Raw genomic sequence first — 16,978 nt, 5'->3', positions numbered from 1 at the left:
GATTATGTATCTGAGTTGTACTTGGAAGTTTGATTTCTACAATAATTTGAGGACTTGGACAGCATGCATATATGTACATATGTGAGCATGTTTATTTATTTACCTGGGAAGGGACTCTGCTCTTTCCAGGTGCTCTAACTATGTATGTGGAATCACCATAATCTGATTTTAGGTTTGAGATTTCTTTTTTTTTTTTTGAAAGATTTTATTTATTTATTATGTATACAGTGCTCTGTCTGCATGTATGCCTGCAGGCCAGAAGAGGGCGCCAGATCTCATTACAGATGGTTGTGAGCCACCATGTGGTTGCTGGGAATTGAACTCAGGACCTCCGGAAGAACAGCTAGCGCTCTTAACCCCTCAGCCATCTCTCCTGCCCCGGTTTGAGATTTTTTTTTCTAGCCTCCCAGTTGACTCTCAGGTGGGTAGCAATTTGCACTAAGTTAACTCAGTGCTGTGAGGTACCTGTTGTACAGCCTCCATACTGGGAATCTTCCTTTCAGTTCCCTCATTCTCTGGGGGTGTAGTTCTTCATGGCCTCATGAAAACCATGGCTATTCATCAGGTCCTTCTCTTTATAGGTCGAGGCAAAATAGGAGTTATTTTAATCTCTGAACCTTTTAATATTTCAAGTTGATGACAGGGAAAATAGAGGTTGCAAATGAGATTAAATGATGAACTTCCTCCAGGATGCAGAGATGGTCCCAGATTATCCCTGTGAACACAGTGTAGCCACACAAGTGAAAGGAGCACGTTATCAAAGTCACAGCACATGAGAAAGGTTCAAGCTTCTCAGTGTTGATTTGAAAATGCATGGAGGCCAGAAACCAGGGATGGTGGCTTCTTAAAGCTGGGAAAATCTAGAATGGATTCTCTGCTGAAACCTCCTCTGCCTTAGAGTCTGTACCTTGACTTCAGCCTGCAGAGCATCAAGGTACTAGACTTGTGTTGTTTTCTGGGGTCCAGTCTGTGGTTATTTGTTACATTGACAGAAAAAGTGAGTACAAGCCCCCTAGGCTATAGCATTTGCTCTGCTAGTCATACTCAAGGTTTTATCCTCTACTTTCAGAATGTGTAAACCTCTAAGATGAGGAGCCTTGGAAAGCCCAGACCTCAGCTCTTGAGTCTGCCTTTTGTGGGTCCTGGCTTGATGCCTGTTTGCCTTTTGTTAAAGTTGGTCTTTGGGATATGCGACTTTCGCACTCTGTCCCAGCATGTCCTTGTGTGGAGCGGGAGCTCTGCTCTCCACGGCCCAGGCCTGCAGTGCTAATCTGCCTTGAATTTGATGGAGGAGCTAGTCTGGTTGTGGTTTAGAATGTCACGTTCCAGCTGCCATTTAGTCATGCAGTCATTCTCCAGGTGAGAAAAAGAATGCCTTAGCTGGCCTTCGCTTTGTTTTCCTCATGCTAATTTTCCTCAGAAAGCATGCAAGAGGAGTGCCCTCCTATTGCTTTCTTATGAGTAAACCCGAGGCCTGAGTTGCTTTCTACTTCAAGGTATCTGTCACTCTGTCTCTGTGCTGGAAATCTTCCCTTCAGTTCACTTATTCTCTTGGGTACAGTTCTTCACGGTCTCATTCAAAAGAAAACAAAACAAAAACCATAGGTGTTTATCAGGTCCATCCCAGCAGGATGGCCTTTTCTCTCAGCAGGCTGTGTGCTCAGTGGTCTCTAAGACACCCAGCTCCCAGCGAGGGCTCATGTCATCCCTCCCACTATCAGCGACCGAAAAGGCACAAAGTAGTTGGTGGCTGTGAGACAGACACCAAAGTAGAGCCTGGACTTGTGCCCTGGCTGTGCAGATTAGCTCAGCAGCGCCACTGCTGCAGCATGCATCCTATGGTGGAATAAGTACAGATTCTTTCAAGCTAGCTATCTTAAAGAATAGCCCTTATTTCAGTGCCCTGTGAAGCAGCATTCATTACCTGCTTTCTAAAAGCACAATCAGTCTTCGATGCACTTAAACATATTTGATAAAAGGTAATGTGGGGTTTGGCTGATGACTGGCCCACTAAAGCAGCATGAAGTATTTGTGGCCAAGAGGAAAAGAAAGACTTTGATTTTGAGAATTCAGGCTCAAGCACAGCACTCGGAGCCTTTTGCATTTTGCCACCATCTAAATGAAGCTTCTAGGGTTCTGGGCTGTGAACCAGACGGGAGGCAAGCGAACAAAGGATGAAAAGGTGGGAGGAGAGGGGAGGGAAAGGCTCTTACACACTCAGAGCCGAATTAGGGAGGGAAAATCTGGCTTTCTACTCTCAAAGAAATGGCCCTTTAGTCGCTAATGCTTGGGTTTATGCCAAGAAAATTTGCAGTTAGAAGAGAAATGTGCAACAACCCAGACTGCCTTCCCCAATACCTGCCAGAGAAGTGTTGGGCTTCTTGGACGGCACCTATGCTCTGGATATGTGTGAAGTCGTTCCTGAAGAAGGACCATGGGTGTCCTGAGCTGTGCTCATAGTCTCTGCTTTGTTACCCTGGAAATAATGATAACAGAAAATGGTGAGACGCGCATGGAACTAACATATAGCGGGTTACCTGCCAGCTTTGTTAGACTGCTGTGCCAGCCTACTTATGTATGAGTGTATTCAAGGACCTTACATAGCACGATTCCAACAACTGTTGTTGTACATTAAATTTAAATGGGTCCTGTTTAATATTTGTATCTGGGCATAAACTGTTAGTGTAAACACTTAATCTGTGGGTTGGAGAATGATCACTGACTTTTTTCCTTATATATTTGAAGTAGTCTACGCCCAGCAAAATTTATGCTATTTGAACATGTATTTATTTAACAAACGGGCTTGAACCCCCACTGCGTGCCAGAGGTACCACAGTGACCTGGACTGATGACTTCATTAACAAGTTGAAGATTTTGACTTGTCAAAACAATGCTGGCATAGAAGTTCACTCACTCATCTGTATTGGACCACTGGCCTCCTGTGAATTCCCACAACACTGCCAGGCTTGTGTGGAGCACAGATTGGATTCCAAGTGCAGAACTAGAGTGGGGGTAATTACTCCATCAGTTTGGGTTAAAATGCTCGCCTAAATTAGTTCTGTAGTTTTCACACACTGTCAAGAGATACAGAACGAGATTAGAGGCTGCGGAGAAATCATCTTACATTTTTGTGAGATGAAACATGCTTGGTCTTGTAAAAGAAAAGACTGTTATTTGGAACTATGGGGAAGCTCTCATAGCCTCTTAGCACTCATACCTTCTCCAGCGCCAGGTGAAGCCTGTCTGCTGTTTGCAAACAGCAGTCAACAGGCATTCTAGCTCGCTGAACCCCCTGAGCCCCACACAGAACTTTAGAATAACGCAGAAGCGTATGGTACATGAGTTCTTTCTAGAATAAGCAGGCATTACCTCTTGACCATGTCTGAGCATCAGCTTCTGTGCTGGCTCACAGGGTACAGAGTTCCTGTTCTCGGGGAACCTGCAGTCTAGTGAAGGAGACACAGGTCTTCTCAGCCTTTCCCAGTGAAGCAGGAGGCTGATGGTGTCTCCGTCTCTCTCCATGTGTGTATGTCTGGGGTGGGGAGTGTTGTGCAAGCTCCAAACAGTGGCACTTGCCTGCTGTCTTCAGGATGCTATTAGGGGCTTCTTAAAAGACAGCATCCTGAGTGCCAGAGCAGCTAGCCATTTAGTAGAGGGAGGGCAAAGAAAGCCACACAGGCAGACTTGAACCTCAGCAGGGCTATCCTTATCCCCGAGGCAGGAGCGAGGGCCTGGTAGATGGTCAGGACAATGACTCTGGCAGAGCCTCGCCACTGTGTTGGAAGGTAGTTTGGTGTCTGTAAGATAGTAGACAAATTCTGTATTCAGCCTAGCCTGGCCCAAGCCTGTGGCAAGTGGTATAACCTAATAATACAGGAAGTCGGGCAGAGGCACTACACCAGGAGAGAACATTTGGGACTGATGTCCTGAGGTGGCATTAAGACTGGTGGTGGAGGGAGAACCCAGAGTTCCTTTAGGCTAGGAGTATGTGACAGATGACACAGAGGGCATTTTTAGGATAGGGCCCAGATGCAGCAGGTGGAAGGCTTTTCCACGTGCCAATGCAGAGATAGGCATGGCTCTGGCTAGCTCAAAAGTAGTGCTGCTCACAGCATGTCCTCTTATCAGGCCCTGAAGGGCCAATGTCATGAAAAAACCATGACAGGAGGCCTCACTCTGGGAGCTAGGCAGGATTCCTATAGGCAGCACAGTAGCAGAAGCCCACAGCGTGCAGCTGTGTGGTCCACTTACCTCATCAGCTGAAACAGTAGACTGGCCCATTAGACTTCCATGAACTGGAAATGTCTTTTCAGATGCTACTGCTACTGTTGTAAGATGCAGGAAATTTGCTTTGCTTTAATTGAATGATTACGAGTAATTTGATTAATGCAAGTGTGAAATGCCTTCTTACTTTGGTGTCTGTGGGGAATTAGTTCCAAGGTTCCCCAGCCCAACCTTGAGGTTAAAAAATTCTGCAGGTGCTCAGGTCCCTTGTGAGAATTAGCACACGTTTGCATAGTGCATATATAGCTCCTGCTGAATACTTTAAATCATCTCTAGGTAACTTATAAGTCTTAATAAAGTGTAAGCATTATATAAGTGGTTATGCTGTATTGATTAAGGAACAGTGGCAGAAAGGGACTATCCAAATGTAGTTTTTTTCTGTATATTTTCAGTCCTGTCTTGGCTGTGGTTGGTTGACTGTGTGTGAATGGAGGCCTGAGGGATACACCCACCCCCTCCCACTCCCGCCATTTCCACTGCAAGGCTGGTAACAGATTCACATCTGTAAGGAGTAGAATTCATTCAACTAATTCCTGGAGTAATGCCCACAGTGATGTGCCTCCTTGTGTGGATGAGAGGGGCCAAGGCATCTGTACAGACACCTGTTCCACCTGAGGGGAGGTGGATGGAGTATTGGGAGGACACCCTGCTTTGGGGCTTTGGGTGTCACCTCTTTTGGTGTCTTTGCTCCCAAGGCTCATGCAGTTTGCAGAACTGCAAGTTAAAGAGAAGAGCTGGCAGGCTTTCAGCTGTATCACCATGCTGCCTCTTCCTTTCCAAATAATAAGGTCCACCTATGTTTTCTGATGTATTGAAACTTCAGAGCTAGCTGAAGAACAACAGACACTTGGAGCATTACACAGCCAGTGAGATACGTAGCAACTGCTATGCAATGAGGGGAGCTCTCCCTGTAGTCAGCTGCACTTAATCCCAGAATATTGACCAACTGCTGAAGGCTGCAGCTTCGGTCCGAGGCTGGTCTGCACATGTGAGCATCAATCACTCTTGTAGATATTACTGCTTCTGTAATAGCAAGGCACTATCACAAGTAGCATCCTTCCTTTAGGGAAATGTTATAGAATCTACTGCACAGCTTCTGGTGTATCAGATGTGGCATGGTCTCATGGTATGGCAGCATCAGTGTTCCATGAGTATCCATCTCTGGCAAAGTTGGGTGTCTCAGAAGCCAAGGTAGCTTCAGTTACTGCAAGGCCTCTATGACCTTTGTCATCACACTTAAGGATCACAAATTCTAAGTAGTGTAAAAAACTGTGGGGGATGGAGAGATGGCTTAGCAGTTTAGAACATGCACTGCTCTTATAGAAGATCCAAGTCCAGTTCTCAACACCCACATCAGGCTGTAACTCTTAACTCCAAGAGATCTGAAGCTCTCTTCTGGCATGGGAAGGTATCTGTACTCCTGAGTACACACCCACACAGACACATAATTAAAAGTAAAATATACTTAAAAAGAATTCTTCCCCAGCAGAGTTCTGAAAGAGTGATGCCCATAGCACAATACCTGACATTTGTGTGTTATCAAACACTTGTTGCTGGGCTGATCATCATGACCTTGATGTTAGATGATGGGACTTTCAAAATTAATTTTTCCTGACTGTGAGTGTAGCTCTGGACAGAGCAGGTACTTAGTGTAATCAAGGCTTTAGGCTCACTCCCTAGAACCAAATTGAAAGCAAACAAAACTAATTAAAAACTAAAAGCAAAAGATGTAGATCCAGACAAAAATACCTACATACGCATCTGCTGGCTGGATAGGCATGTAGGGTCTCAGAGGCTGGACAATTGCCTAGATTCTCTCATAGGCTAGATAGGCATGCTAGGGTCTCACAGAGGCCGGGCAGGTGCTCTAGGGTCTCACAGAGGCGGGGCAGGTGCTTTAGGGTTTCACAGAGGCTGGGCAGGTGCTCTAGGGTCTCACAGAGGCGGGGCAGGTCCTCTAGGGTCTCACAGAAGCCAGGCAGGTGCTCTAGGTCTCACAGAGGCTGGGCAGGTGCTTTAGGGTTTTACAGAGGCCAGGCAGGTGCTCTAGGGTCTCACAGAGGCTGGGCGGGTGCTCTAGGGTCTCACAGAGGCTGGGCAGGTGCTCTAGGGTCTCACAGAGGCGTGGCAGGTCCTCTAGGGTCTCACAGAGGCCAGGCAGGTGCTCTAGGTCTCACAGAGGCTGGGCAGGTGCTCTAGGGTCTCACAGAGGCTGGGCAGATGCCCTGCCACTGAGCTCAATCTCCAGGGTGAAACACATTTTAAATGAGAAACTGGAAGTGGCCTTAGTGTGGTTTGGTGAGGCTGCCACAGACTGTGGATTGAACCAACAAACACTTATTTTCTCATAGTTCTGGAAACTTAAAGTCTGAGTTGAAACTATCAGCTGCTTTCTGTCTTCTGAGACCTCTCTCTTGGCCATATTCTCCCTGTAGACCCATGGCTACCCTCCCCACCCTCACCACATGTGCCTATATCATACCTGCTTCTCATTATAAGGACAACAGTTGTGTTGGATTAGCCCTATCCTCATGACCTCATTTTAGCTTAATTAGTTCTCTAAAGGTACTGTCTCTAAACACAAGCACATTCTTTATTCTTGGAGGTTATGACCCCAACATAGGCATTCTGTGCAATAGAGAAGTACAGTTCAGCCTGTAACAGACTCTAAAGGTTTCTCCAGTTCTAAAATTCTTCCTCAGTTCCAGATGAAGTCAGACATCTGTGCCCTGGGCATGCCTGTTTCCCAAGGCATGCAGCTGGGGCAGAACATTACAGATGCAGTGATGAAGCCCAAGGGATGGAATAGCCTACTGTTTCCAAGCTGTGCATATTATATTTTTTCTTGGTGAGAATGAATAATAAACAGAGATGGGATATTTTAAGTCATACCTTCCTTGGATGCCAGAAATCATCCTGGCATTTTGCAGAGGCCACTTCCTTCCTGGCCATCTTGTATGCTGTATCTGCCACTGTTTGCTATGGAAAAGGCAGTCCACTGGTGAGATAATTCACACAGCTTTAAAGAAACACTGGACACTGAAGCAGAGCCCCACTGCTATTTCGGTCAAGGAGAGAGACTTATGGTAACTAAGAGACTTTAAGGAAAGCCTTTGTAAATGGCATTCCAATGACTGAAGGCAGAGCTCAGTGTCAGAACACCCTTGGAGCACATGCGAGGCCAGAGGTTCCAGCCCCAGCATTGCAAAATGAATAAAAATTTAAGTATTTCGAAATCAGCTATTGTAATAGTATTGCCAGGTGAGTCCTCCTTACTGTACACAAGACATACTGGGAAACTGTAAGGTGTGACTTCTGAGTGGTTACCTCTATGGCTATATTGTGTGCAGGGAGATACATTGTTGTGATAGAATACAAGTTACCTGGACTGATGCCAACAGTGTCTATACCCTGTGATGTCTCAGCCTGCTTTTCCCGTGATGTATGAGAGCAAAAGCAGCTCAATGGTTTATTGTTTTGTGACACTTGACAGAGAAAATCCAATAAACCTGACCAGAAGGCTGATTTTAAAAAAAAGAAAGAAAGAAAAGGAAAACAAAAAAGAAATTCCTTGGTTTCACTGGGCTCTTTAAAGCTTTTTTACTCCATTTTTCTCCTTTATTGGCTTGTCCCTTCCTCTCCTTCTGACCTCTTGAAAGGAGCTAGGCATCGTTACATCCATCTAAATATCTCCTTTACAGTGAACTGTCATTTCTTTCTGAGCAGAATCATAATGCAGTTGCTGAACTATGGGCCCATACTTGGCTATTGAAATTCTTTCCAGCATAGGTTAATGAAGACTCTTTAAAGAACATCAGGGAAATGGGATTTTAGCATAAATTCCTATTTTCAAAGAGGAATTGCATCTTTAAATTGCTATGGAGATGTAGAAAGGAGCTTATGTGTGTCAAGAAACCCCACTCATCCCTTTTCCTTAGCTGGTGCCTCCTTTGCTTTTATCTCAGTCTTTAATTTAGCATTAGAACTAACTAATCATTTCATCTCACTAATCACAACAAGTCTGCTAGTTAAAACAATTAGTTATTGTTCATTATAAAATAAGAGAGCACACATTAAGTACTGGAATATGGCATTCTGCAGAGACTCATAGCCAGAATCTATGATGGTTGCCCTACCATGAGTGCAAGACAGACGGACAAGAGCCTTTAGACTTGAATGACCAGAGCCTAGGTTTCTCTAATGCAAAAGAGTTGCATTTCTCAAGCTGTTGGTCGTTATCCCTTTGGGGATCAAATGACCCTTTTCACAGGGGTCACCTAAGACCATTGGAAAACAGAGATATTGACATTAAGAATCCTAACAGTAGCAAAGTTGCAATTATGAAGTAGCACCAAACATAATTTTATGGTTGAAGCATCACCGTAACATGAGGAACTGTATTAAAGGGTCCCAGTATTAGAAAGGTTAAGAACCATGCTCTAATGTGTGTGTGCTATTATTTTAGGTCTCTGAATTCAATCCTTTGACGTTCACCAGTGTAATCGAGTGTGAGAAGCCAAACAATGACCTGAGTCGGTTTCGTGGCTGCATGTGAGTATCTTGTATTTTGAGAGTTTTTTTATTTTTCTTTTGTTAAAACACAAGCACACACAGAAACACAAATTCATAACATGCTCTTGGATATTCTTTGCCACATACATTGTTTTTTGGCTGATCTTGGAATTAGTTTGTAAGATCAGTGGGAACTTGTCAAAAGCACTGGATTATTAAGGAGTGACTGATTTTTCCCTCTGAGAGATTGTGAAGCATGACAAGGGACAAGAGGCTTATGGCTGTTATACATGGCCTCAGAACAATGGAAGTCAGAGGCCAGAGGCCAGGCAGAAAGAGCTTGGATAGAATGTATTCCATCTTGTTCATTCAGTCATTGAACACACTTGCTGTGTGCTGGTCCTAGCCAGTTCACTGACTATAAAGCATTAAGTTATTGCCTTCATGTTTATTTCTTCTAATTAGGATAAAAGAGATTGGTGTGTGCAGTAGCTCAGCTGCCTTCTTTGTTCCTAAGCAGAAAGACCAAAGGTAGATAAATGGCCTACGAGTTGTGATACTTGGTGAAGCTGGGTCATTGGTATGTGGAGCACATGAGGTCACGATGCCATTCTGTCTGCTTTTATGTTTGTTTGGAAATGTTCATGATAATAGCAAGATTGTTAGTGTGGGGAAAGCAATGAGTGAGAGCAGCATGTGCATGGAATTGCTGAACTGCATGGTGGAGCTGTGAGAAATGGTTTCATGCAGAAGGAAGCAGGTGATAAGGATCAAACGACACTAGGTTCAGGCTACCATGGCACGCCAGTGGACCCTTTCTGTGAGAGCAGAACTCACAGACTTAGCTTTTTGAGCATCCATGTGATGGCACTGTCCAGTGCAGAGCAGTTTCTCCTCATAAATGGACTCCTGAAAATGGGCATTATCTCTAAGATTGCTGTGCAAGTCCCTGACTTGCTGATAGTATCCAGCACTACAGCCTATGCCCAACCCAGACACACAGGGGCACTGGAGTGTAGTAGCAAAAGCTTTACAGTAAAACATGAAGTGCATTTGTGACCTGGAGATGAAGCAGCTACTCGCTGGACTTGCCCTGATGATAAGAACTTGGAAGTCGTTAGATCACCTCTTTAAAAAAAAATGAGGTTAAACTCCTAAAGGGAAGTGTTAGTGCTCAACTACCACGCACCCAGTCTGCTGTGGGTTTTCTGGTCTTCATTGACTTCTAGCCCATCTTCTTCTTCTTCTGGTCTCCTTAACCAGCTGCTAGTAGTTCTATGAATTCCCAGGCCAAGTCAGCTGCAAGAGCAGGTACCAGGTGGTTAAGGAGTCTTGACATTCAGTGATGCTAAAGGAGATGAAAGCAATCTCTAGGGAACATGTTCTTTGTGCTTCCTTTCCATGGGGTAATTTCTTTTTTTTTTCTTATGTGTTCTTGAATTTGGTTTGTATTTTATTGAGTATTTTTGCATCAATGTTCATGAGGGAAATTTATCTATAATTCTCTTTCTTTCTTGAGTCTTTGTGTGGGTTGGTTTTCAGGATGACTGTAGCCTCATAAAATGAATTTGGCAATGTTCCTTCTGTTTCTATTTTGTGGAATAATTTGAATATTGATATTCATTCTTTTTTTTTAAAGTCTGATAGAATTTTAGCTAAACCCCTCTGGCCCAGGGCATGTTTTGGTTCTAAAAATTTAATGACTTTATGTTTTTATTTAATGTTTTTATTTCCCTATATAAATTATCTGATTGTGATTTAACTTCGGTAAATGGTATCCATCAAGAAAATTGTCCATTTCTTTTAGATTTTATAGAGTATAGGTTTTTGAAGTAAGACCTAATTATTCTCTGACAGTCCTCAGTGTCTGTTATTATGTCCTTCTTTTCATTTCTGATTTTGTTAATTTGGAAATTATCTCTCTGCCTTCCATGGGGTAATTTCATGTTGCCAACTCAATAAAGAACGAATAGAGGTTAGATCCTTTCCCAAAGGCTTTTGCCCTTTTGCCCTGTTCCCTTTGCCTCCTGCTGAGTCCTGAAGGAGGCATCTGAGTGATACAGTACTCACACGCACAGATACATTCATTGCCTGCTATAGGGCTAGGTTCATGTTAAAGAAGACTGAATCCTTCATCAGCTACTTTCCATCCCTTTCCTGAGTCCTTTCAGGAAATAAACTACCTTTTGAGTCCTCATAGCAGTGAAGTTGACAGGTTCCAGAGATCATACTTTCTAGATAACCCTGGGTCCCGGGTGTAGTGGGCATAATCTTAGGACAGCCCTCAGGTCATTGTGGGAAGCTCATTTAATGCAAAGAAGGTTTTCAGAATGGTTAGTGCCTGCTAAATATTGACGACTGTCATTCTGGCAACTGCTGTTAATATCATTACCACAGGGCAACAGGTGAGACGGGTCAGGAGATCGGAGATGGACCCTAGGAGAGAGATTAGTTCACAAAGTGGCTAGAACTGTCTGTCTTTGTCGTGTGTCTCAGAAAGAACTATAGGTGACAGGAAGGTGGGTTTGAGTTTTTCTGAGTTGGAGGCAATGGCACATGCGTAAAGCAGAATGACTGATTGATAGGAGAATGTGGGTCAGAATTGTGTTATCCCGTTCTTGGTTACTCTACTGTAATGAAATAACTGAGGCTGGGTGCTTATAAAGATGCTTATGTAAGTAATAGTTTTGAAGGTTGAAAGTACAACATGGTTCACACTCTGAGGAGGAACCCCAGCTACATGTCTCCATGGTAGATGGACTCTCGTGGGGCAAAATGGACCCCTCCACCAGTGATCACTTTGGGTGGTTCTTTGGAGGTGGGCTGTAGGCAGCAGCATCCTAGAATTTTTCCTGCAACTCTGAGATACTACAGAGTGAGAAGCTCTACCTTAGCCAGTCAGACTGAAGCTGCTCTTGGGAATAATAAAAAGGAGGGTATGGATACAGGTAAGGGGATATCACCAGGTTGAGGGGTGTACCTTCCACAGGAGCAGGCCTGATTGTGCTGAATTCCTGATCCTTCCCCAGAGAAGGGAAGCCTGAGCCTATCTTGGTCCTAATCCTTGTATCAGTGGCTACCTCACAAAGTACATTAGCTTCAGGACCGGTTCCTTGATCCAGGACTCAGGTGTTCCTGTTATCTTTCCAGGGTGGCCTCACTTCAGCATCTATGAGACTGAAGCTACTATCCAGGGAGCCATGGGTTACCTCCAATCCCATTGCCATACATACCTGCAGATTTTGCCCTTTTATGGACCAGCTAATCTAAACTCGGATCTATAGCCATTATCACTCAGAAAATGTTTCTCAGGGTTTTAGCTCCCGAACCCTTGTCAGAGCTGGTAGTTGTAGGAACATTATCCTGCGTTTCTGAGCTCTGATCTAATTCTGTAGGTAGTGTGACTGCTCCTTCAGCCTCAGGTTGACTTGAGAAGCAAGTTAAAGAACCACATGGTTTAGAAGCCATTGTGTAGAGAGGGTGGTATTTGCCTCAGTGTGTGATTCCATTGATCGGAAATACAGGACTATCTGTAGTGACAGAACGGGAATCAGAGATTATCAGGGCTCGGGGAAAGCAGTATAGCCTAGAGAGGGGAATGACTGGCCATGGTACAGGTTTTTTTTTTTGTGGGTGGAGGAAACATTTTTGAATTAGTTGCTGGTGATTTGACAGCTCTGAATATTAAAGACAGAGCTTTGTACTTTAAATGAATGGATGTTGCAGTACATGAAGTACTTTGCAAGTTAAGCATTAGAGGCTTCATAATTCAAGTGCACTTCACTGCACTGTGTTCTTTAAATCTGTCCTTACAGTTAAGCTCTAATGAGATCCTCAGAAGCTGAAAATATCAGCATTCTCCACCATTTTCAGCTATTTCCAATGTTCTCTCACTAGCGTAGGTCTAAGCCTTGCCTATCCCTATGAACAGAGAGAAAGCTGGCTCTGGTAGCCTCTGTTTAGCTATGTCAGTCAACTTCACAGTATGTGGCTTTTATCTGTCTATCTATCTATCTATCTATCTATCTATCTATCTATCTATCTATCTATCTATCTATCTATCTATCCATCCATCCATCCATCCATCCATCCATCCATCCATCCATCCATCCATCCATCCGCCGGCTCGCCCGCCCGCCCGCCCGCCCGCCCGCCCGCCCGCCCGTCCGTCCATCCATCCATCTTTCTATCTATCTATCTATCTGTCTGTCTGTCTGTCTGTCCGTCCGTCCGTCTATCTATCTATCCATCTATCTATCTATCCATCTGTATGTGTGTGGGTCCCACAGAGCCCAAATGTGTCAGGTCCCTTGGAGCAGGAATTACAGGTAGTTTTGAGCAGCCTTGACATGTGCGCTGAGGAACAAACTCAGGTTCCCTAGAAAAGTAGTAAGCAGGCTTGACCACTGAACCACCTCCTCAGTCCCACATGTCTTTGAGACCATATTGTCATGTTTCCATAAAAGATAAAGACAGGGTGTCTGGTTAGTTGTCTGATATAAAATTCATTTCACATTGTAAAGCCAGTTGCTTACTCCTCCATTCAAATCTTTCAGTATCTGCTTCTATATTTGGGTGCTTTGGTGCTGGATGCATTTATAATTGCTATATCTTCTTATTATGTTGCTTTAAAAATATAATAGAGTTTTTGTTTGTTTTTTGTGTGTCTTGGGCAGTTTTTTGCCTCAAGCCTATTTGTCCCCTGCAAGTGTAGCTAGCTACTCTGCTCTCTCAGTTACCATTCTTGCCCCCAAGTAAGCATCCACAGAGCTGTCCTGCCTGCATGTCATAGAGATGGATATAATATCACAGCATCTGGCTGGCTGCTGGATGCCCCTGGGAAGTGCAGCCTGCTTACTAGGGTAGCCACCTCACCCTCATGGATGAGCAGTGCAGGGACTGTTGTTTCCTCATGTCTTAGTTACTGTTCTATTGCTGTAAGAGACAGCATGACCAAGGCAGCTTGTAAGAAATCATTTCACTGGGACTTGATTACAGTCTTAGAAGGTTGTCCATTTTCATCCTGGTGGGGGAGTATGGTGGCATGCAGGCCGGCAGTCACTGGGGCAGTAGCTAAGAGCTCACATCCTGATCCTCAGGCAAGAGGAAGAAAGAGAGTGAGAGCACATACTTCTTCCAACCAGGTCCTGGCTCCTAAACCTTCCTGAACAGTCCACCAACTGAGACTAAGCATTCAAATATATGAGCCTACAGAAGCCATTCTCATTCAAACCACCACACGCCGCTATGAGATAGAGCAGCAGGGTCATTCCTAACTATTGAAATGTTTCAGTTCCTTATCCTCCCCCAGCTAGTGTTGAGAGTGAGATTTGTGTGAAATATGTCCAAGAGCTTCAGTGGCAATGAGGAAACTTTAAGGTGAACTGCAATCATATTAACTAGACTCATCAATGTTTGGGGTGCTTTCATTTACCTTAATGGGCATAATCATCCCTTCAGAAAATGGAACATTGGCACAAAGCAGTTTGGTAATTTTCACATGTATTTGAGTTAGACAAACAAAAACCTGAACAATGTACTATATCAAAGGAAAGTCTGCCTGTGGTTCAGCAATTACAGACATTATCTATCATTTACCTGTCATTATATCCTTCTTGCCAGTGCTAGTCATTGTGCTTGTAGGTGCAGATGGAGTTCTCAGACTTATGGAAGTAAGAGTATAGATCTGCACAAGGATGGAGGGGCCTAGGAGCCTGTAAGGCATGGTATAGATACTGGATCAAAGCAGTTGTGATTTATGGAAGTAAGAGTACAGTTATCTGCACAGGGATCTGTCAGGCATGGTATAGATACTGAATCAAAAGCAGTTATGTTATCACTGTGACAAGGCCCATGAACTCAAGGGCAGGAATAGCCACTAGGTAGAATTCTGTTTGATCAAGGGACAAAGGCAATCAGTGCTCCCTGACCAAGAAGGTGCAGGAAGTTGACTCCCTACCCTCTGTTGCTTCCATCTACTCCTCTGGCATAGATAGATAGTCCCTCCTAATAGATCCAACCAAAAGCCAATATTGGGGCAGCAGTCAGAATTTACCAAGTACTGAGGGGGACAACAGGGTACAAAATGTAATAAAACATGAGGATCCTGGCTTGGGGCCTAGAAGCTTAGCAGAGAGGATGTACATGGAGGCTGTAAAACTGAACCCACCCTGTAAAGGAGACCTCCTCTATGCTAAAACCAACATAAGGAGGGAAGGACATTTCTGTGGTGTGGTGCCCAGAGCAGAAAGCCTGCAAAGGAAGTACATAGCCTGCAAAGCTTACTCCCAGAGGAGCACAGTGCTCATGCATACACATAGGTGTGTACATGTCCTGAGATGAGGATGACAAGGCCAGCAAGGCTGGCCTGTAGGCTCCTGCAGAGAAATTTGCAAAACCTGAATCAGGGCAGCGCTTTACACATGGTGGAAAAAATGCTTTGAGTTACAAAATTTATAGTATTTTGTAATAAGTTATAATATTGAGGTCTGATCACTGAGATGATACAAAAGCAAGACAGGAGTTCAAATCACACATTTGTGGACAGGTTGTTATAGAGCCACAACAGGCCAGAATAGATTGAGGGCCCTGGTGTCTGAGTGCTATAGATTAGCTACCCTGGGGAAGCAGTTGACTTGAAGTCTATGCAAGCTGCTGCTCCTTGCACTGCAGGGCTCAGTGGGCATTACCTAAGCATCAAAGCCTTGTCCCATTGTGTCTGTGCAGCTGGATGGCTTTCTACCTCTATACCTGGCCCATGTCTGCATGTATGTGGTAGCCAGTACTCACCTTTCCTCATACACTACACTCAGATGAATGTTCCCAACAGCAAATGAGTTAGAGAGAGTTAGAGTTGGATAGAAAAAGGCTGAATCAGACATTTATCTGCTGAGCACTGCTGTTTCTCAGGGTCACTAGATCTTATCACTCAGCTCTTCATAAAGTTTTGCTTCCAGAGTTTTCATTTAGAAGAGCATATTTAGACAAGTCATGAAACCCTAGGACTAGAACTAGAAGAGTGCATTCAAGTAGCCTAGATTAAACATTAAAAGATGCGCTTGATTGCCAAGGACGAGTACTACGGAAGGACAGGATTGAAGACAGAGGTTTATCTGTTCAGTCTGGAGCCTGGAAGGCTGAGGCCAAGGTGTTGGTGGGCTGATATCTTTCAATCTTTCTCTGTTTGGCTTGTGGCTGGTCAGCTTGTCCCCGTGTCTTCCCGTTGCCATCCCTCTGTGTGTGTGTGTGTGTGTCCTAATCTATTCTTAGAAGGTCACCAGTTAGATTGTGTAGGAGACCATCTTTTTTTTTTTTTTTTTTTTTTTTTTTTTGGTTTTTCGAGACAGGGTTTCTCTGTGTAGCTTTGCGCCTTTTCCTGGAACTCACTTGGTAGCCCAGGCTGGCCTCGAACTCACAGAGATCCGCCTGGCTCTGCCTCCCGAGTGCTGGGATTAAAGGCATGCGCCACCAACGCCTGGCTTTAGAAGACCATCTTAATGACCTCATTTAACCTAATTTCTTTCTTTCTTTCTTTTTTTTTTTTTTTTTGTTTATTTGAGACAGGGTTTCTCTGTGCAGCTTTGCGCCTTTCCTGGAACTCACTTGGTAGCCCAGGCTGGCCTCGAACTCACAGAGATCCACCTGGCTCTGCCTCCCGAGTGCTGGGATTAAAGGCGTGCGCCACCACCGCCTGGCCTAATTTCTTTCTTAAAGACCCTGTCATATCTTGAGGTCCTGGAGATTGAGACTTCAACACATGGATGCTAGGGACCATGGTTGGGCTTATAACCAAGAAGCAGGTGCCGATGGCAACTTGGTGGGCTCTCCTTCTCTTGAGCATCCTTGTAACTGAGTCACATGCCTGTGTCTGTTCTACTGTTGATGAGAGCATGCAGCCTCCGAAGTTCAGGGCAGCCCAGCAGCTACTGAGTACTGGGCCCGCTGGGTAAGTCTCTTCTCCAGTCTTCCTTCCACCTTTGATATGGGAGTGTGTCTGTGCTCCCACATCGACTGCCTGTTCATGCAGCTATGGTCCTTACATAGGCCGGTACAACCTCTAGTGATAAGTTCTCTTCCCAGTTAGTTTGATTTGAAGACCTAAGTCTAGGAGTCAGGAGTATTGCTCACAAGTTGCACTTGCCTAGCATTTTGAAGACTCGGCTTTAATCCCCAGTACAACACA

General features: G+C 44.5%; 1 protein-coding gene across 2 annotated transcripts in view; it reads left to right on the top strand.

Moving 5' to 3' along the window:
* Positions 1 to 16,978, top strand: part of Atp10a (ATPase phospholipid transporting 10A (putative)) — a 172,373-nt gene that overhangs the window by 109,290 nt on the left and 46,105 nt on the right. For both annotated transcript variants that reach the window (XM_052762947.1, XM_052762946.1), the window contains exon 3: positions 8,750 to 8,835. In XM_052762947.1, the coding sequence (XP_052618907.1) occupies positions 8,750 to 8,835 (86 nt within the window). The remainder of the gene's footprint in view (positions 1 to 8,749; positions 8,836 to 16,978) is intronic.

The sequence above is a fragment of the Peromyscus californicus genome, unplaced genomic scaffold, assembly GCF_007827085.1.
Source record: "Peromyscus californicus insignis strain IS unplaced genomic scaffold, ASM782708v3 Scaffold_4__1_contigs__length_199733344, whole genome shotgun sequence".
Taxonomy (NCBI): Eukaryota; Metazoa; Chordata; class Mammalia; order Rodentia; family Cricetidae; genus Peromyscus; species Peromyscus californicus.
This window is presented reverse-complemented; position numbering and strand designations above follow the sequence as displayed.